The sequence below is a fragment of the Festucalex cinctus genome, chromosome 12, assembly GCF_051991245.1.
Source record: "Festucalex cinctus isolate MCC-2025b chromosome 12, RoL_Fcin_1.0, whole genome shotgun sequence".
Lineage (NCBI taxonomy): Eukaryota > Metazoa > Chordata > Actinopteri > Syngnathiformes > Syngnathidae > Festucalex > Festucalex cinctus.
This window is the reverse complement of record NC_135422.1, coordinates 24,849,675-24,872,447: the sequence shown is the minus strand read 5'-3', so window position 1 is coordinate 24,872,447 and position 22,773 is coordinate 24,849,675. Positions and strand designations below refer to the sequence as shown.

The following is a 22,773-nucleotide window of genomic DNA, read 5'->3' as shown; positions in this document are numbered from 1 at the left end:
AAATCAAAATTGCAGACTTCCTTTTTGATTCAGCATATGGCTTTAGGAACCTTTTTGTAAGTCTTAGGCTGATAGGTATCCCAATTTTTACAAATCTAGCTGAATCATAAAACACAAAACATTTGCAAAAGCTTCATAAGAATGTCTAGAGGGCGCTATTGAACCATTTATTGCAAATTGAATAAGAAATCTCTAAAATATTCATGCTGATGACAAGCCTGATGTGTGTGTAAAGTTTCATGAGTTTTTGCACATGTTTAGACCCAAAAAAAAAAAGCAGCATTTTACTTGGCAAACAATGCATCGCCATGACAACGGCGTGCGACAAAATCAATAACTTTCGATAACTTTGCATCTTAAACATCTTAAGATGAAGCACACCAAGTTTAAAGACAGTCGGATAAATTTTGTAGGAGGAGTTCGTTAAAATATGACCCCTAAAAAAGGCCACAAAAAATGGCTACAAATCCCAACGTAAATCAAAATGGTGGACTTCCTGATTGGTTTAGCATATGGCTCCAAGAGACTTTTTTGTACATCCTGAGCTCTTATGTTTGCCTGCAAATTATCATAGCTTTAGGTGAAACGTACTACCAGGAATGCTTTGTCTGTTTAATCAAAACGCAAAATATGGTGTGCAATTCCCATGCATTGCTATGGCAACAGCGTGTGACAAAATAAAAAACTTTCGATTACTTTGCATCTTAAACATCTTAAGATGAAACATACCAAGTTTGAAGACAGTCGGATAAATTTTGTAGGAGGGGTTCGTTAAAATATGACCCCTGAAAAAGGCCACAAAAAATGGCAACAAATCCCATCATAAATCAAAATGGCGGACTTCCTGTTTGGTTTAGCACATGGTTCCAAGAGACTTTTTTGTACATCGTGGGCTCTTATGTATGCCTGCAAATTATCATAGCGCTAGGTGAAACGTACAACCGGGAATGCTTCGTTAAAGAGGAATTTTTTAGCTCAAAATGTGATGCCCGGCCCCTGGGGGACTTCCTGTTGCGTTTAGCACATGGCACCAAGAGACATTTTTGTACATCCTGGGCTGTTACATATGTCTACAATTTTTCGTCGCTCTAGCTGCTTCGTACAACTGGGAATGCTTCATTAAGAAGGATTTTTTTCCTTTGCAAAAAGTGCATGCCACGATAACAGCGTGTGACGAAATAAAAAACTTTCAATAACTTTTCATTTTCAACATCTTAAGATGAATCACACCAAGTTTGAAGATGATCGGATAAACTCTGTAGGAGCAGTTTGTTAAAATATGACCCCTATGAAATGGCCAAAAAAAAATGGCAACACATTCCAAAGTAAATCAAAATGGCGGACGTCCTGTTAGGTTTAGCATATGGTTCAAAAAGAGTTTTTTGTACCTCGAGGGGTGTTATATACCTCTACAAATTTTGGTAACTCTAGGTGAAACGTACAGCCGGGTATGCTTTGTTAAAGAGGAGTTTTTTTTAGCTCAAAATGTGATGCCCGGCCCCTGGGGGACTTCCTGTTGGGTTTAGCACAGGGCACCAAGAGACTTTTTTGTACATCTTGGGCTGTTACATATGTCTACAAATTTTCGTAGCTCTAGCTGCTTCGTACAACTGGCAATGCTTCTTTAAGGATACTTTTTTTCCTTTGCAAACAGTGCATGCCGTGACAACAGCGTGCGACGAAATACAAAGCTTTCAATAACTTTTCATCTTCAACATCTTTAGATGAATCACACCAAGTTTGAAGATGATCGGATAAACACTGTAGGAGGAGTTCGTTAAAATAAGACCCCAATGAAATGGCCAAAAAAATGGCAACACGTTCCAAAATAAATCAAAATGGTGGACTTCCTGTTAGGTTTAGCATATGGTTCAAAAAGAGTTTTTTGTAGGTCATAGTCTGTTACATATGTGTACCAATTTTCGTAGCTCTAGATTAAACGTACAACCGGCAATGCCTCGTGAAGTAAGAATTTTTAAACTCTAAATTTGATGCGCCGCCGCTGTCATATAGTATATCAAAAACTTTTCATTTTTCACAATGATGTTGTCCCAGGTGTTGAGATGGTACATCCCAAGTTTGAAGTCAATCGGGTTAACCGTGTAGGAGAAGCGGGCAAAAGTATGACCCCTGTAAATATGCAAAACTGGGCCAAAATTGGACATTTAAATACTCATACCTCACTTTCTGTCTATTTTAGGGTACACACTTCAAAGAGGTTTTTGTTCATTGGGATGTGCTACAGGTGCCACACAATTTTCATAGCCGTCAGACAATCGTAGCAGGACAGGGATCCGTTTAACCTATGTAGGGGGCGCTAAGGAGCCATTTTTCTGTTATCATGTATGGCGACTTTAAAATATCAAATTTTTCGCCAGGCCTGATGTGCGTGTAAAGTTTGGTGAGTTTTCGGTCACGTTTAGTGTCTCAAAAATGCGATTGTTTGCGGAGAAGAATAATAATAAGAATAATAATAAGAAGAATTCCTACAAAAACAATAGGGCCTCGCAGCGGCACCGCCGCCGCCGCTGCTCGGGCCCTAATAATAATAAGAATTCCTTCAGGAACAATAGGGACCTCACAGCGGTCGCTGCTCGGGCCCTAACTAGAGCTGCGAGCAACTATAAAGGGCCCTCGCAACCCGGGCCACGTTGGGGTACTTGCACGTCGGGGTACTGGCACGTTGGGGTACTGTCAAATAGGACAAGGACCATCTAAAATGTTTTTGACAAGCCTTGTGTGTGCAAAGTTTCATCAAAACGCAAAATATGGTGTGCAATTCCCAAAATAAATTCAAAATGGCGGACTTCCTTTTAGGTTTAGCATACGGCTACAGAATACTTTTTGTAGGTCTTAGACCAATAGGTATGCCTCTGAGTTTTCACAAATCTAGGTCAAGTCAAGTCATCTTTAGTTATTTCGCGCTTGAATCATCCAATCGGAAATGCTCCATAAAAATGTATAGAGGGCGCGATTTATTGCAAATTGCACAAGAAATCTCTAAAAATTCATGTTCATGACAAGTCTGATGTGTGTGCAAAGTTTCATGAGTTTTCACACATGTATAGACCAAAAAAAAATAAGCAGCACTTTACTTGGCAAACAATGCATCGCTATGGCAACAGCATGTGACAAAATAAAAAACTTTCGATAACTTTGCATCTTAAACATCTTAAGATGAAACACACCAAGTTTGAAGACGGTCGGATGAATTTTGTACGAGGACTTCGTGAAAATATGACCCCTAAGAAAGGCCACAAAAAATGGCTACAAATGCAGACGTAAATCAAAATGGCGGACTTCCTGTTTGGTTTAGCAGATGGTTCAAAAAGAGTTTTTTGTACCTCCAGGGCTGTTACATACCTCTTCAAATTTTGGTAAGTCTAGGTGAAACGTACAGCCGGGCATGCTTTGTTAAAGAGGAGTTTTTTAGCTCAAAATGTGATGCCCGGCCCCTGGGGGACTTCCTGTTGGGTTTAGCACAGGTCACCAAGAGACTTTTTTGTACATCTTGGGCTGTTACATATGTCTACACATTTTCGTAGCTCTAGCTGCTTCGTACAACTGGGAATGCTTCTTTAAGAAGATTTTTTTTTCCTTTGCAAACAGTGCATGCCACGACAACAGCGTGCGACGAAATAAAAAGCTTTCAATAACTTTTCATCTTCAACATCTTTAGATGAATCACACCAAGTTTGAATATGATCGGATAAACACTGTAGGAGGAGTTCGTTAAAATAAGACCCCTATGAAATGGCCAAAAAATGGCAACACATTCCAAAGTAAATCAAAATGGTGGACTTCCTGTTAGGTTTAGCACATGGTTCAAAAATAGTTTTTTGTAGGTCATAGTCTGTTACATATGTGTACCAATTTTCGTAGCTCTGGATTAAACGTACAACCGGCAATGCTTCGTTCAGTAAGAATTATTAAACTCTAAATTTGATGCCTCGCCGCCGTCATATAGTATGTCAAAAACTCCAGATTTTTTACCATGATGTTGTCCCAGGTGTTGAGATGGTACAGCCCAAGTTTGAAGTCAATCGGGTTAACCGTGTAGGAGAAGCGGGCAAAAGTATGACCCCTGTAAATGTGCAAAAATGGGCCAAAATTGGACATTTAAATTCTCATATCTCACTTCCTGTCTATTTTAGGGTACACATATCAAAGAGGTTTTTGTTCATCTGGATGTGCTACAGGTGCCACACAATTTTCATAGCCGTAGGACAATCATAGCGGGACAGGGATCCGTTTAACCTATGTAGGTGGCGCTCCAGAGCCATTTTTCTGTTATCATCGATGGCGACTTTAAAATATCAAATTTTTCGCCAGGCCTGATGTGTGTGTAAAATTTGGTGAGTTTACGTTCACGTTTAGTGTCTCAAAAATGCGAAGCTAATAGGTATGCCTCCCAGTTTTCACAAATCTAGGTCAAGTCATTTTTAGTTGTGTATCGCTTGAATCATACAATTGGAAATGCTCCATAAAAATGCATAGAGGGCGCTATTGAGCACAACGTTGGGTTACTTGCACGTCAGGGTACTGGCACGTTGGAGTACTGTTACATGGAACAAGGACCATTTAAAATGTTAAGTTTTTTAAGTTTTTTCCATGCCTTGTCTGTGCAAAGTTTCATGAAAAAGGCCAAAAATGATGTATAATTCCCAAAATAAAATCAAAATAGCGGACTTCCTCTTTGGTTTGGCAAATGGCTACATAATACTTTTTTGTAGGTCTAGCATAATCATACAATCGGAAATGCTTCATAAAAATGTCTAGAGGGCACTATTTATTGCAAATTGCACAATAAATCTCTAAAAATTCATGTTCATGACAAGTCTGATGTGTTTGCAAAGTTTCATGAGTTTTCACACATGTATAAATAAAAAAAAAAAAGCAGCACTTGGCAAACAATGCATTGCTATGGCAACAGTGTGTGACAAAATAAAAAACTTTCGATTACTTTGCATCTTAAACATCTTAAGATGAAACACACCAAGTTTGAAGACAGTCGGACAAATTTTGTAGGAGGGGTTCGTTAAAATATGACCCCTGAAAAAGGCCACAAAAAATGTCAACAAATCCCATCATAAATCAAAATGGCGGACTTCCTGTTTGGTTTAGCACATGGTTCCAAGAGACTTTTTTGTACATCGTGGGCTCTTATGGATGCCTGCAAATTATCATAGCGCTAGGTGAAACGTACAACCGGGCATGCTTTGTTAAAGAGGAGTTTTTTAGCTCAAAATGTGATGCCCGGCCCCTGGGGGACTTCCTGTTGGGTTTAGCACATGGCACCAAGAGACTTTTTTGTACATCCTGGGCTGTTACATATGTCTACAAATTTTCGTAGCTCTAGCTGCTTCGTACAACTGGGAATGCTTCTTTAAGAAGATTTTTTTTTCCTTTGCAAACAGTGCATGCCACGACAACAGCGTGCGACGAAATAAAAAGCTTTCAATAACTTTTCATCTTCAACATCTTTAGATGAATCACACCAAGTTTGAAGATGATCGGATAAACACTGTAGGAGGAGTTCGTTAAAATAAGACCCCTATGAAATGGCCAAAAAAATGGCAACACATTCCAAAGTAAATCAAAATGGTGGACTTCCTGTTAGGTTTAGCACATGGTTCAAAAAGAGTTTTTTGTAGGTCAGTCTGTTACATATGTGTACCAATTTTCGTAGCTCTAGATTAAACGTACAACCGGCAATGCTTCGTTCAATAAGAATTATTAAACTCTAAATTTGATGCCCTGCCGCCGTCATATAGTATGTCAAAAACTTTCGATTTTTTACCATGATGTTGTCCCAGGTGTTGAGATGGTACATCCCAAGTTTGAAGTCAATCGGGTTAACCGTGTAGGAGAAGCGGGCAAAAGTATGACCCCTGTAAATGTGCAAAAATGGGCCAAAATTGGACATTTAAATACTCATATCTCACTTCCTGTCTATTTTAGGGTACACATATCAAAGAGGTTTTTGTTCATCTGGATGTGCTACAGGTGCCACACAATTTTCATAGCCGTAGGACTATCATAGCGGGACAGGGATCCGTTTAACCTATGTAGGGGGCGCTCCAGAGCCATTTTTCTGTTATCATCTATGGCGACTTTAAAATATCAAATTTTTCGCCAGGCCTGATGTGTGTGTAAAATTTGGTGAGTATACGTTCACGTTTAGTGTCTCAAAAATGCGAAGCTAATAGGTATGCCTCCCAGTTTTCACAAATCTAGGTCAAGTCATCTTTAGTTGTGTATCGCTTGAATCATACAATTGGAAATGCTCCATAAAAATGCATAGAGGGCGCTATTGAGCATAACGTTGGGTTACTTGCACGTCAGGGTACTGGCACGTTGGGGTACTGTTACATGGAACAAGGACCATTTAAAATGTTAGTTTTTTCCATGCCTTCCATGCCATGCAAAGTTTAATGAAAGAGGCCAAAAATGATGTATAATTCCCAAAATAAAATCAAAATAGCAGACTTCCTCTTTGGTTTGGCAAATGGCTACATAATACTTTTTTGTAGGTCTAGCATAATCATACAATCGGAAATGCTTTATAAAAATGTCTAGAGGGCGCTATTTATTGCAAATTGCACAATAAATCTCTAAAAATTCATGTTCATGACAAGTCTGATGTGTTTGCAAAGTTTCATGAGTTTTCACACATGTATAAATAAAAATAAAAAAAGCAGCACTTGGCAAACAATGCATTGCTATGGCAACAGCGTGTGCCAAAATAAAAAACTTTCGATTACTTTGCATCTTAAACATCTTAAGATGGAACACACCAAGTTTGAAGACAGTCGGATAAATTTTGTAGGAAGGGTTCGTTAAAATATGACCCCTGAAAAAGGCCACAAAAAATGGCAACAAATCCCATCATAAATCAAAATGGCGGACTTCCTGTTTGGTTTAGCACATGGTTCCAAGAGACTTTTTTGTACATCGTGGGCTCTTATGTATGCCTGCAAATTATCATAGCGCTAGGTGAAACGTACAACATATGGTTCAAAAAGATTTTTTTGTACCTCGAGGGCTGTTATATACCTCTACAAATTTTGGTAACTCTAGGTGAAACGTACATATGCTTTGTTAAAGAGGAGTTTTTTAGCTCAAAATGTGATGCCCGGCCCCTGGCGGACTTCCTGTTGGGTTTAGCACAGGGCACCAAGAGACTTTTTTGTACATCTTGGGCTGTTACATATGTCTACAAATTTTCGTAGCTCTAGCTGCTTCGTACAAATGGGAATGCTTCTTTAAGGATATTTTTTTTCCTTTGCAAACAGTACATGCCATGACAACAGCGTGCGACGAAATACAAAGCTTTCAATAACTTTTCATCTTCAACATCTTAAGATGAGTCACACCAAGTTTGAAGATGATCGGATAAACACTGTAGGAGGAGTTCGTTAAAATAAGACCCCAATGAAATGGCCAAAAAAATGGCAATACGTTCCAAAGTAAATCAAAATGGTGGACTTCCTGTTAGGTTTAGCATATGGTTCAAAAAGAGTTTTTTGTAGGTCATAGCCTGTTACATATGTGTACCAATTTTTGTAGCTCTAGATTAAACGTACAACCGGCAATGCTTCGTGAAGTAAGAATTTTTAAACTCTAAATTTGATATGTCAATTTTTTACAATGATGTTGTCCCAGGTGTACCACATCCCAAGTTTGAAGTCAATCGGGTTAACCGTGTAGGAGAAGCGGGCAAAAGTATGACCCCTGTAAATGTGCAAAAATTGGCAAAAATTGGACATTTAAATACTCATACCTCACTTCCTGTCTATTTTAGGGTACACATATCAAAGAGGTTTTTGTTCATCTGGATGTGCTACGGGTGCCACACAATTTTCGTCGCCATAGGACATTCGTAGCGGGACAGGGATCCGTTTAACCTATGTAGGTGGCGCTATGGAGCCATTTTTCTGTTATCATGTATGGCGACTTTAAAATATCAAATTTTTCGCCAGGCCTGATGTGCGTGTAAAGTTTGGTGAGTTTTCGTTCACGTTTAGCGTCTCAAAAATGCGATTGTTTGCGGAGAAGAATAATAATAAGAATAATAATAATAAGAAGAATTCCTACAAAAACAATAGGGCCTTGCATCGGCACCGCCGCCGCCGCTGCAAGGGCCCTAATAATAAGAATTCCTTCAGGAACAATAGGGACCTCGCAGCGGTCGCTGCTCGGGCCCTAAAAAGTTGCTCCATCCGAGGTTTGAACCAGCGAACCATTCATCGGGCTGTCTTTGCTAGTCACCTGACGCAAGCGCTTAAGCCAGTGAGCCACCCGACCTGTGAGTAGCAGAGCGAATTGGCGTATTTGTAATTTAAAGTGTCACCTGACGCTGAAAGTCATCAGCGCTGATTTGGGACACATGTGTTTGATCATGCCAGTATAACACATTTCCTAGTGTGATAGTCAGTTGGTATACTTAATGTCCGTTTACATAATTGTCACGGGACACATGTGCAATGTACAGTCGGCGGTGGGCTTTGAACCTGTGACCTCCTGCTTACTGTACATGCACTCTCCCAACTTCGCCACTGAGCAGTATCAGAAAGCCAGTCAATATGGTCTGTTGTATGAATGGAAGTGGGCGTGGAAAATGGGACTTAGAAAAAATTCAGTGTCAGTTCCATTAAAACTGAATGGGGAAAAGTAGATCTTTAACATTAAATTATGCGAGTACTGTAAGTAATATGGAGTCAAACGATAAATACCCCGAAAGGCGTGAATTTTGTTAGCAAGTTGAAATTTGAACGGTGTAAATCGGAAGTATAATGTAGGAGTAGTTTGATTGCAAAAAGTGTTGAGAATAAAATGCTATAATAACTAGACTAAGCAATTTCTGAAGAAATTGCGTGGGATGCTGAAAGCCGAATGCTAATAGCTGAATGCTAAGCTGACTGCGAATAGCAGAATGATTGATAATACTCTGCTGCCACCTGCTGGCCGATTTTGAAACATGGAACCTAATAACTCCCAATGGTTGAAGCCATCACTTTCTGTCAAGCTGCTTGTCAAAGCTTTCTCTCTGCTCTTGTGTAAAAAAACAACAAAAACAAAAAAACAAAAAAAAACAACAACATGTACACGTGTTTGGGAGTGAAATGCAAAGTATTCAACGTTTTTGGGTTTGAATGTGAATTGCTCATTTAAAACTTTAAAAACTCAAATGGTCAAACAAAAACACTATTGTGAAGATATTTTGTGAAATTATAGAATGCATTATGCAATATGGATTAATTTTGAAGAAATAGTTTGTCAAATGACATTTAACGAAATAGATGTTAATTTGTTGTATTATGACTAAACTGAGAAAAAAAAAAAGTTGCTCCATCCGAGGTTTGAACCAACGAACCATTCGTAGGGCTGTCTTTGCTATGCAAGCGCTTAAGCCAGTGAGCCACTGGACCTGTGAGCAGCAGAGCGAATCGGCGTATTTGTAATTCAAAGTGTCACCTGACGCTGAAAGTCATCAGCGCTGATTTGGGACACGTGTTTGATCATGTCAGTATAACGCATTTCCTGGTGTGATAGTCAGTTGGTATACTTAATATCCGTTTATGTAATTGCCACAGACATATGTGCAATGTACAGTCGGCGGTGGGCTTTGAACCTGCGACCTCCTGCTTACTGTACATGCACTCTCCCAACTGCGCCACCGAGCAATATCAGAAAGAAAGTCAAGATGGTCTGTTGTATGTATGGAAGTGGGCGTGGAAAATGGGACTTAGAAAAAATTCAGTGTCAGTCCCATTAAAACTGAATGGGGAAAAGTAGATTTTTAACATTAAATTATGCGAGTACTGTAAGTAATATGAAGTCAAACGATAAATAGCCCGAAAGGCGTGAATTTTGTCAGCAAGTTGAAATTTGAACGGTGTAAATCGGAAGTATAATGTAGGAGTAGTTTGATTGCAAAAAGTGTTGAGAATAAAATGCTATAATAATAAGTTTAAGTATAATAATAATAACTAGACTAAGCAATTTCTGAAGAAATTGCGTGGGATGCTGAAAGCCGAATGCTAATAGCTGAATGCTAAGCTGACTGCTAATAGCAGAATGCTATTGTAATCATTGAAGTGTGAAATGTAATTGAGAGATGTCTTGCTGAACCAGAATGCATTAAATAAAACGTATGTTAAATGAATAAAGAAATATACATTGGCTGTAAATTACATATGAGAAATTATGAATGAATTATAAATGAAAAGACTGAAGTTTAAATTCAACCAGTCTGAGATTGAATTTGAACCCTCACCTCCTGTTTACTGTTCAATGAGCTACTGCACTGCCAATATATCCACTGACCCACAGAAGACTTGGTGGCATAACTGAAGTGTTGTGAAATGGAAGCAGCGAATGTGTCTGAACATGCAATAAAATGTATGTTAAATAAAGAAAGATAAATTGGTTGTAAATTACAAATGAGAAATTATGGTTGAATTATAAATGAAAAGAAGAAAGTTTTAGTTTTAACTAAAAAAAAAAAAGAAGTATGTCCATGTCCAAAAGTTGCTCCATCCGAGGTTTGAACCAGCGAACCATTCGTAGGGCTGTCTTTGCTGTGCAAGCGCTTAAGCCAGTGAGCCACCGGACCTGTGAGCAGCAGAGCGAATTGGCGTATTTGTAGTTCAAAGTGTCACCTGACGCTGAAAGTCATCAGCGCTGATTTGGGACACGTGTTCGATCATGTCAGTATAACGCATTTCCTGGTGTGATAGTCAGTTGGTATACTTAATATCTGTTTATGTAATTGCCACAGACATATGTGCAATGTACAGTCGGCGGTGGGCTTTGAACCTGCGACCTCCTGCTTACTGTACATGCACTCTCCCAACTGCGCCACGAAGCAATATCTGAAAGCAAGTCAAGATGGTCTGTTGTATGTATGGAAGTGGGCGTGGAAAATGGGACTTAGAAAAAATTCAGTGTCAGTCCCATTAAAACTGAATGGGGAAAAGTAGATTTTTAACATTAAATTATGCGAGTACTGTAAGTAATATGAAGTCAAACGATAAATAGCCCGAAAGGCGTGAATTTTGTCAGCAAGTTGAAATTTGAACGGTGTAAATCGGAAGTATAATGTAGGAGTAGTTTGATTGCAAAAAGTGTTGAGAATAAAATGCTATAATAATAAGTTTAAGTATAAGTATAATAATAATAAAGGTCAGCATCCCACAATAAAGGTTAGAAACAACATATGTGGGATGCTTTCAGCATCCCACAACTAGACTAAGCAATTTCTGAAGAAATTGCGTGGGATGCTGAAAGCCGAATGCTAAGAGCTGAATGCTAAGCTGACTGCTAATAGCAGAATGCTAATGAAGGAAATAAGAATATATTCCGTGAAAATTACATCGTAATTAACTATTAATTATTAGTAATAGTAGTAGTAGTAGTAGTAGTACTAGTAGTAGTAGTCGTAGTAGTATTAGCAGTAGTAGAAACAGTATTACTAGTAGTAGTATTACTCGTAATTATTTAGTAACTTGTTGTCTACAAGTTACTAAATAATTACTCGTAATTATTTAGTAACTTGTAGACTACATTACATTACATTGGTTGTAAATTACATATGAGAAATTATGAATGAATTATAAATGAAACGACAGAAGTTTAAATTCAACCAGTCTGAGACTGGTATCGAACCCTCGCCTCCTGTTTACTGTTCAATGAGCTACTGCACTGCCAATCTATCCACTGACCCACAGAAGACTTGTGGCATCATTGAAGTATTGTGAAATGGAAGCAGCGAATGTGTCATTGAACGAACAAAAAAAATTATGTTAAATGAATAAAGATACATTGGTTGTAAATTACAAATGAGAAATTATGGATGAATTATAAATGAAAAGACGAAAGTTTTAGCTTTAACTAAAAAAAAAAAAGAAGTATGTCTTACAGTGTATCTATATTGAAAAGTCACGTATGATGCTGAATAATGGCCAATATATCCACTGACCCACAGAAGACTTGGTGGCATAACTGAAGTGTTGTGAAATGGAAGCAGCGAATGTGTCTGAACATGCAATAAAATGTATGTTAAATAAAGAAAGATAAATTGGTTGTAAATTACAAATGAGAAATTATGGTTGAATTATAAACGAAAAGACGAAAGTTTTAGTTTTAACTAAAAAAAAAAAAGAAGTATGTCCATGTCCAAACGTTGCTCCATCCGAGGCTTGAACCAGCGAACCATTCATCGGGCTGTCTTTGCTATTCACCTGGAGCAAGCGCTTAAGCCAGTGAGCCACCAGACCTGTGAGCAGCACAGCGAATTGGCGTATTTGTATTTTAAAGTGTCACCTGATGAAAGCCATCAGCGCTAATTTGGGACACATGTGTTTGATCATGTCAGTATAACGCATTTCCTGGTATGATAGTCAGTTGGTATACTTAATATCCGTTTATGTAATTGCCACGGACATATGTGCAATGTACAGTCGGCAGTGGGCTTTGAACCTGCGACCTCCTGCTTACTGTACATGCACTCTCCCAACTGCGCCACTGAGCAATATCAGAAAGCAAGTCAAGATGGTCTGTTGTATGTATGGAAGTGGGCGTGGAAAATGGGACTTAGAAAAAATTCAGTGTCAGTTCCATTAAAACTGAATGAGGAAAAGTAGATCTTTAACATTAAATTATGCGAGTACTGTAAGTAATATGAAGTCAAACGATAAATAGCCCGAAAGGCGTGAATTTTGTCAGCAAGTTGAAATTTGAACGGTGTAAATCGGAAGTATAATGTAGGAGTAGTTTGATTGCAAAAAGTGTTGAGAATAAAATGCTATAAGTATAATAATAATAAAGGTTAGAAACAACATATGCTTTCAGCGACTCCCACAACTGATTAGATTTGCTGTAGTTTTCCAGTCATCTGGGAGCACATCCTGACCATCCAGAGCCTTTCTCAACTCCTTCCTGAAAGTCACACTCTTCCTTTTTCAGCTTCCACCATTTCATCCTCTGCTCTGCCTTTGCCCTCTTTGTCTTTCTCACCACCAGAGTCATCCTACACACAACCATCCTATGCTGTCTGGCTACACTCTCACCTACCACTACTTTGCAGTCACTGATCTCCTTCAAATTACACCGTCTACACAAGATATAGTCTACCTGTGTACTTCTACCTCCACTCTTGTAGGTCACCCGATGTTCCTACCTCTTCTGGAAGAAAGTATTCACGACAGCCATTTCCATCCTTTTTGCAAAATCAACCACCAGCTGTACTTCTGCGTTCCTCTCCTGGATACCAAACCTGCCCATCACCTCCTCATCTCCTCTGTTTCCTGCACCAACATGTCCATTGAAATCTGCACCAATGACAACTCTCTCAGTTCTAGGGATGCTCTGCATCATTTCATCAAGTTCCAACCAAAAGTTCTCCTCCTCCAGCTCACATCCTACCTGTGGCGCATACCCCCTAACAACGTTGATCATCAAATCTTTGATTCCTAGCTTCAGACTCATGACCCTAACTCTTTTTACCTCCAGGGCGTTCTTAACAAACTCCTCCTTCACGCTAACTCCATTTCTCTTCCTATTTAAACCATGATCGAACAATTTGAAACCATCTCCTAAACTTCGAGCTTTGCTCCCTTTCCACCTGGTCACACAGCATGTCCACCTTCCTCCTCTGCATCATGTCAACCAGCTCTCTACCTTTTCCTGTCATACTTCCAACATTCAGTCTAACTACTCTAAGTCCTTGACTCGTGGTGTTCCTCTTCTCTTTCTTCCTACGAACGCACCTTCCTCCTCTCCTTCTTCGACCAACAGTAGTCCAATTTCCACCGGCACCCTATAGGTCAACAGCACCGATGGCGGTCGTTGTTTATCCGGGCCACGACCGATCCGGTATGGAAGTCATATATTCGATTCGCATCTTTGGTTTGGCCAAAGTTTTACGTCGGATGCCCTTCCTGACACAACCCTCTGTATTTATCCGGGCTTGGGACCGGCACAAGAAGACATTGGCTTGTGCCCCCTCGCGGCTACATTCATTGGATGAAATAGTGACACTTCTGGTAAACATTTTAGCGAGCAGCGCGCTCTGCTCACCGGGTCTCTCTTTCACGTGCTTAAACCCGGAAATTTAGTTGTCTGACAGCTTCTGTGCATTTGATGGGCTGCAATTTGCGATATCGCAACATCATGCAACGGCAATTCATATTTTGGAAATCTTGTAAAACCGGTGGCCGGGACTCGGCACTCATGAAAATCTTATGGTAGAACCCTGCATGCAGCCAATGTGCAGGGGAGGCTGCACAGTTCATTTGATCCCGTCCCTGTTCCATTCTTTTTGATTCGTGCCTGTTTGCAATGGAGAAGCAACAGAGGTCAGGTCAAGCAAGGCTGGGAGAGGTGCGGGGCAAAGTAGTTCCGGAACCTGAAATGGAAAAGCGGCTTTCCAGTACTTACGTTGTACGTACATAGTATGATAGTACATTGTATGATAGGAGGATAAATTTGAAAGTGTTTCTGTGTGCTATTTACTGTAATGTTCTTTTTTTTCTCTCATTATAGTGTCATTAAAAAAACAATTGAGCATCAGCCCAAGCCCTATTACTTGGTAGCTGTGGACTATTCCAACAACACCATGGAGGACATTGTTAAGGTATGTATTTTACATATCGTCACTGTCTGATGGAATCCTCGTACTTTCAAAATGACAACTTTTGGGAAAAAAATAAAATAAAAAATCAGCATCTTGCTTGAGTTCCCAGACACCACTTGATTCAGTTGTATTCTCTCATATAGCATTGCACACTCACATCAATACAACACCAGCCAAAAAATATGTTCTATCGGTAATATAATATGCCCTAAAAATATACATGTATATTACACTGTTAGTGATTAATTCGTACAATCATTGTTCCAGTGGTCTTGCCGAGTCTCCGCTGCGCAAAAATAGAAAAAAAAGAAAAAAAAAAAAAAAAAAAGCATTAAAAATCCTTTTAATGTGTCACAAAAGCAAACACCTGTCCTACGTCAACTTCACAAACTCCTTCTTGAAGGTCCAAAGCCATGAGCAATGCGATAAACAAAACAATGAATTTTATGTGGATATTAAAGTGGACCTAATGTGAGCTTTAGAGTGACAACAACCATTCTCTGGATACCCTAATACTGCATCAAAAGATTGTTTTTCCGAAATTGTACCTTATTGTAGAAAAACAGGCTCCACAAGATGGTCTACTATGAGCCGAGCTTCAAATGGGCGGATTTTGATGGACGTGGCCAAGGCTCACCTGATTTCAAGTGCTTCTGTTTACAAAATGATTGGGCGTAATGAACGCGGGCATCACGCCCAATTCACACTGGCTGCAGAACAGCCGTACGGACGCCTCAAGGATAGAACGCATTCAAATCTACGTGTCAATTCACACCAGCTGCGGTGTGGTGCATCTGCGGTCCAGAAGGGATGCGGTGATGCGTAAGGTTTCCACAAGCGTTCTATTTTTCCTAGACGCCGCATGTAGATTTTCATGAATCTGAAGAAATTACAGGAGCCGGACAGGAAGTCGGGTGTCTCGCATTAAGGTAATTCCGGTATATTTAAAAATAAAACCGTTTGCGAACTCGTTTTTTGGGATGGAAGCGAGCTAACTACATAGCATGACATGAGTCGAACATTTAAGACAAAAAGTCAGCTCAGAATAAATTAAGCATGACAAAATAACACTATTTAAACACTTCTAGCCATGGTAGAACAGCCATGGTAGAAGTCCCAGAAATAATGTCCAAAAAGCATATCGATGTGACAAGAGACAAGCATGGCTATTGTTTACAAAATAGGACTGTGTATACACAGTTGTTATCGCATGAACCCAACTCTTCAGCGTGAACCCCCGTGAACTGGTGGGTGCAGGTTTCCAGACACTAGGGATGGAGAAACCGAAGCTTTCCGAAACAATGAACCACTTTCGAGACAACCAACTGCCCAAAAATGATGCACTGCTTCAAGGCATTTGACACACTGCAAGAGCTCCATCTGCTGATCAAACCTGCGCACATGGAATTTTTTAGAATCACTGTTTACATAACTTCACTCAAGAAACCTTTGGCCAAACCAAACATGCAAATCAAATATATGACTTCCATACCGGATCGGTCGAGGCCCGGGTTAACAACGCCCGCCATCAGTGCTGTTGACCGACAGAGTGCTGGTGGAAACTGGACTACTGTTGGTCGAAGAAGGAGAGGAGGGTGTGCGTGTGTGTGTGTGTGTGTGTGGGGGGGGGGGGGGGGGGGGGGGGGTAGGAAGAAAGAGAAGACCAGGTGGAAAGGGAGCAAAGCTAGAAGTAATGGTGCAGAGCATCCCTAGAAGTGACAGAGTTCTCATTGGTGCAGACTTCAATGGACATGTTGGTGCAGGAAACAGTGGAGATGAGGAGGTGATTAGCAGGTTTGGTATACAGGAAAGGAACGCAGAAGGACAGATGGTGGTTGACTTTGCAAAAAGGATGGAAATGGCTATTGTGAATACTTTCATCCAGAAGAGGCAGGAACATAGGGTGGCCTACAAGAGTGGAGGTAGAAGTACACAGGTAGACTACATCTTGTGTAGACGGTGTAATCTGAAGGAGATCAGCGACTGCAAAGTAATGGTAGGTTAGAGTGTAGCCAGACAGCATAGGATAGTTGTGTGTAGGATGACTCTGGTGGTGAGGAAGACAGAGAGGGCAAAGGCAGAGCAGAGGATGAAATGGTGGAAGCTGAAAAAGGAAGAGTGTTGTATGACTTTCAGGAAGGAGTTGAGAAAGGGTCTTGTTGGTCAGGATGTGCTCCCAGATGATTGGACAACTACAGCAAATGTGATCAGACAGACAGGTAATATAGCCCTTGGTGTGTCATCTGGAAGGAAAGGAGATAAGGAGACTTGGTGGTGGAATGAGGTGGTGCAGAAGTGGATCCAGAGAAAGAGGTTAGCTAAGAAGAAGTGGGACACTGAGAGGACTGAAGAAAGTAGACAGGAATACAGGGAAATACAGCGCAAGGTGAAAGTAAGGCCAAACAAGGGGCTTACGATGACTTGTATGCTAGGTTGGACAGTAAGGAGGGAGAGACTGATCTATACAGGTTGGCAAGGCAGAGACAGAGATGGGAAGGATGTGCAGCAGGTTAGGGTAATAAAGGATAGGGATGGAAGAGTGTTGACAGATGCCAGTAGTGTGATGGGAAGATGGAAAGAGTACTTGGAAGAGTTAATGAATGGAAAATTAGAGAGAAAGAAGAGTCAAAGGGGTGACTGGGAACCAGGAAGTAGCAAATATTAGTAAGGATGAAGTGAGAAGAGCATTGAAGAGGATGAAGAGTGGAAAGGCACTCGGTCCTGATTATATACAACCCCTAGCAAAAAGTATGGAATCACCAGTCTTGGACAAGCACTCACTCAGACGTTTTTTTCTGTAGATCAAACTCAGATAAAAAGCATGAAACAGTCGTAAGGTAATTCCAAAGTGCAACATCTTGGCTTTCAAAAACACTAAAAGAAATGAAGAAAGAACATTGTGCTGGTCAGTAACGCCCAGTCAATTTCCTTTCCTTAATTGGGCAACTGCCTCAAATTGCATCTGCTTGTTAGCAGTTAAAAATGGTGCAGTTATCACACTTTGGAGGGATGCTGGACCAAGTGGATTGGCAAGAATCATGGCTCAAACAAGGGAGATGTCTCTTGAGACCAGAGACAAGATTATCAAACTTCTTGAAGAAGATAACTTCACGTATGGTTGCCAAAGATGTGGGCTGTTCACAGTCAGCTGTATCGAAGATCTGGACCAAGTACAAACAGCATGGGAAGGTTAAGTCAAGCATACTGGTAGACAAAGGAAGACATCTATGCGTCAAGACAAACAACTAAAGGCCATATGTCTTGAAAACAGAAAATGCACGAGACAAATGAAGAAGAAATGTGAGGAAGCTGAAGTCAATGTATGTGACAGAACTCTGAAAAATCCCTTCAAGGAAATGGAATTTACATACAGGAAAGCTAAAAGGAAACCATCATTGGCGCTTAAACAAAAAAGAACAAGACTGCAATGGGCGAAGGAGAGGCAATCATGGACTGTGGATGACTGGATGAAGGTTAACTTAAGTGATGAGTCACGAATCTGCATTGGACAAGGTGATGACGCTGGAACTTTTGTTTGGTGCCGTTCCAGTGTGATTTACAAAGAGGACTGCCTAAAGAAAACATCAAAAATCCCACAGTCCTTGATGATATGGGGCAGCATGTCAGGCAAAGGCACTTGGGTTAAATCTTCAATAAATGCACAAGTTTACATTGACATTTTGGACAGATTTTTTATCCCTTCAATTGAAAAAATGTTTGGGGATGATGAAATCTTTTTCCAAGATGTCAATGTATCATGCCACAGAGCAAAAACTGTGAAAGCATTCCTTGGAGAAAGACACATCCACTCAGTGTCATGGCCTGCAAATAACCCAAATCTCAACCCAATTGAAAACCTGTGGTGTAAATTGGAAAAAAAAGGTCCACATCAAGGCTCCGACCTGCAAAGATGATCTGGCAACTGCAATCAAAGAGAGTTGGCACCAGCTTGATGAAGAATACTGTTTGTCACTCATCAAGTCCATGCCTCAGAGACTGCAAGCTGTCATAAAAGCCAGAGGTGGTGCAACTTAATACTAGTGTTGTCTTTTGATTGTCTTTTCTTTGTCTGTTTTTCATGACTCCGTAATTTTTTCCTCGGAATGGACTGATTCCATATTTATTTCCCTGCACTCACTCTGTAAAAGTAACATTTACTGACCAGCACAATGTTTTTTCTTCATTTCTTTGAGTGTTTCTGAAAGCCAAGATGTTGCACTTTAGAATGACCTTACGACTGTTTCATGCTTCTTATCTGAGTTTGATCTACAGAATAAAACGTCTGAGTGAGTGCTCGTCCAAGACTGGTGATTCCATACATTTTGCCAGGGGTTGTACCTGTGGAGTAGGGGTGTGAATTGCCTAGTACCTGACGATTCGATCCGTATCACGATTCATAGGTCACGATTCGATTCGATACCGATTAATCCCGATATGAATTGACAAGTTGATTGTTACAATTTCTTTTACTCAATTTAGAAAATACCATTCAGTAAACTTGTACATGGACACTGTAATATTTGTATGAAAATGTATTATTTATTGATCTCAAACTTCAGTGTTATAACTGTGAGCCACTGTAATTAACAAACAGGTTGTAACCTTTTTATGTTAGAACAGCATTGAAATAAAATATTGAGGCTTAATGTTCCATTAATATAACATTCTTCCATGTTTAAGGTGTGAAAGTTAGACGTTTTGTTGAATAATTTTTCATCAAAAATGGATGTTAAAAAATCGATTTGACTGCCTATTGAATCAATTCAAGAATTGCGTGCTGTAGTATCGCGATATATTGCCGAATCGATTTTTTTTTTAACACCCCTACTGTGGAGGTATGGAAGTGTCTAGAAGAGACACTGGGTTGTTCAACAGGATCTTAGTGGAAAAAAATGTCTAAGGAATGGAGGAGAAGTGTGCTGGTGCCCATTTTTAAGAACAAGGGAAAAGTGCAGAATTGTGGCAACTACAGAGGAATAAAGCTGAAGAGCCACACAATGAAGCTATGGGAAAAGAGTAGTGGAAGCTAGACTGAGGGTAGATGTTAACATTTGTGAGCAGCAGTATGGTTTCTTGCCAAAAAGAGCATGATATATGCAGTATTTGTTTTGAGGATGTTGATTGAGAAGGACAGAGAAGGCCAGAAGGAGCTGCATTGTGTCTTTGTAGACCTAGAGAAAGCTTATGACAGGGTGCCCAGAGAGGAAATGTGGTTTTTGTATGAGGAAGTATGGAGTGGCAGTATGTTCAAGTGGTGCAGGGCATGTATGAGGACTGTAGGTGTGATGGAGGAATTCAAGGTGGAGGTGGGACTACATCAGGCATCAGCGCTAAGCCCCTTCTTGTTTATGGTAATTGGACAGGATGACAAGACGAGGTTAGACAGGATCTGCATGGACTATGATGTTTGCAGATGACATAGTGATCTGTAGTGAGAGCAGGGAACAGGTGGAGGAGAAGCTAGAGGCGTGGAGGTTTGCCCTGGAAAGGAGGGGAATGAAGGTTAGCCGTAGCAAGACGGAGTATCTGTGTGTGAATGCGAGGGACCCAAGTGGAAGAGTGAGGTTACAGGGAGAAGAGACCAAGAAGGTAGATGAGTTTAAGTATTTAAGTCCAGAGCAATGGAGTGTGGAAAAGAAATGAAGAAGCGTGTGGAGGCAGGCTGGAACGGGTGGAGAAAAATGTCAGGTGTGATGTGTGATAGAAGAGTTTCAGCTCAAATGAAAACAAAAGTTTATAAAACTGTGGTGAGACAAGCAATGTTGTTTGGGCTGGCGACAGTGGCACTGAGGAAAAGACAGGAGGCAGAGCTGGAGGTGGCAGAGATGAAGATGCTGAGGTTCTCTTTGGGAGTGACCAGGATGGATACGATCAGGAATTAGTACATCAGAGGGACAGCACATGTTAGAGGCTTTTGAAATAAAGTCAGAGAGGCCAGGCTGAGATGGTTTGGACATGTCCAGAGGTTAAAGGAGGCTGAGTTTCCAAATGCCAGGCTGAAGATCGAAAGGAAGACCAAAGAGGAGGTTTATGGATGTAGTTGAAGAGGACATGAAGGTAGTTGGTGTGAGAGCAGAGGATGCAGAGGACAGGGTTAGATGGAGGCAACTGATTTGGTGTGGTGACCCCTGAATGGAAAAGCTGAAAGAAAGAGAACAAGTTTACAAAGCTTCATTCTTGCTATCATGTATGACTCGTGAGCCTCAGCATTTCACAAGTTCAGTAAAGTTTCAGTAGATGTTGTGTATCTTTTTCAACTGTGGGATTGTGTCGTCTTTTGAAAGTGTGATTTACACAAGTGAAGTTGGCCTTTCAAGTCTGTTGTTTTTGTCTGTAGTGTTTAAAGCAGTATTTTTAGAGTAGGCTATTATTTATTTACATTGGAAGAGAATAAAATAAAAAATTGGGGAAAAAATTCAGGACCTGGCTTCAGCTCTGGGGACTGCCACACCACCTACGTTTGCAGGAATATTCCAGCAGACCAGCGATATACCAATACACATCACTGACGTCAGGAGCTGCGTGGCTGAGGGTGTAGAGCAGCTGTCTCCCAAACTCTAGGTCGTCAGTTCGGTTCTTGGTTTTTGGCTTTTATTATTATTTTTTTCAATTCTTTATTTTACCCTCTTCCAGTGGTAAATATTACTCTAAAACTGTCTATTTGCTCCTATTCCTGAAGAAGCTGCAGCAGTGCTGGACCGTCTTCGGCTTCATGGCTACTCTCAGGCTACTCTAAATAGAGTCAAATATTATTCTACAGAATTTAATTTGTAACTACAGTACTTGTGAACAGGGATATTGTTTTTAATATATAGGACACATAGTTCCATAATCTTAGAATGGTAAATATTTGATCGGAATGATCATAACCTTTCCTATTTTGTATCAATTAATTGGGGCTTCATTGGGGAGTTCATCTTTCCTGCGAAACAGCGTGAAGTCGCTGACACGTCTGTGACGTTCGAGGCCTATTTTGCAGTGGTCATGTGATTTTCGGCATCTCCGAAGCAGTTGTCGGAGCACTGCTTCGATACGCTTCCACTTCGTTTGCTCGAATCATGTTCAAGGAGGAAGACTCGAGCATAACATCTCTACTGGACACGCATCACACGCGGTGTGAATTACAGTGCGTGCGGAAGCTGTGCGGAAGCCGTATGGAAAACGCACTGCGTCCTTTCCGCAGTCAGTGTGAATTGGGTGGCTCTCCATCTTCCGCGAGCTGGTGAGACCTGTCTCGCTGCCGAGTGGTTCAGTCAGTCTCCGCTCGCTCACAAAGGACCATTGGCGGTGGTGCCTTGCTGCAGAGTGGGTTCCGTGAGCCACTGATGCGGGGCCTGCTTCACTGCTTTGACGAGCTGGCGTCAGAAACCTGCCTCACAACCGAGAGGCTTCTGCGAGCTATTTTGCAGAAACCAGCCAGTCCCCGCTCTGCAGCCAGCATGCAGAAGTGTGCCAGGCAGCGTTGCCAGGTGGGAAATATAGGATTATCATACCATAGACTCAAAATTATCGTATTTTGATGGAAATTATCATACATCCGGCATAACCAAAACTACACTTAAGTGCAAATTCTGGAGAAATTGCATGGGAATGCTGAAAGCTGAATGCTAAGCTGAATGCTTATAGCTGAATGCTAATGAAGGAAATAGAAAGATAAGGTCTGTGAAAATTACAAGGTAATTACCTATTAATTACTAGTAATAGTAGTCGTAGTAGAAGAAACAGTAGTAGTATTACTAGTAAATATTAAGTTGTAACTTGTAGTTAAATGACAAATACAAACTAGTATAGTACAGTTTTCTCATTCATATATTTCTAAGCGGGCGGCACGGTAGTCGAGTGGTTAGCACGTCCGCTTCCCAGTTCTGAGGTCTCCGGTTCGAGTACAGGCTCGGACCCTCCTGGGTGGAGTTTGCATGTTCTCCCCGTGCCCGCGTGGGTCTTTGTCGGCTCTCGGGTCAGGCCTGGAGCCGGAAGGCTGGCCGCAGCGTCACCTGTTTCAGCACCTGCTGGCAGGCTGGTGCCCCAGGTCCCCTTTTGCGTTGTGTGTTGAAAATCAGATGCGAGTCAGGAGAAAAGAATAGGCGGGAATCCAAAGTCAAGCTGAACAAAAAGCGGCTTTATTGGCAAAAGCA

General features: G+C 40.7%; 1 protein-coding gene across 7 annotated transcripts in view; it reads left to right on the top strand.

Annotated features, from left to right (window-relative positions):
* The window catches only part of ak7b (adenylate kinase 7b), a 784,344-nt gene that overhangs the window by 485,060 nt on the left and 276,511 nt on the right, over positions 1–22,773 (top strand). For all 7 annotated transcript variants that reach the window (XM_077538608.1, XM_077538612.1, XM_077538611.1 and 4 more), the window contains one exon: positions 14,548–14,638. In XM_077538608.1, the coding sequence (XP_077394734.1) occupies positions 14,548–14,638 (91 nt within the window). The remainder of the gene's footprint in view (positions 1–14,547; positions 14,639–22,773) is intronic.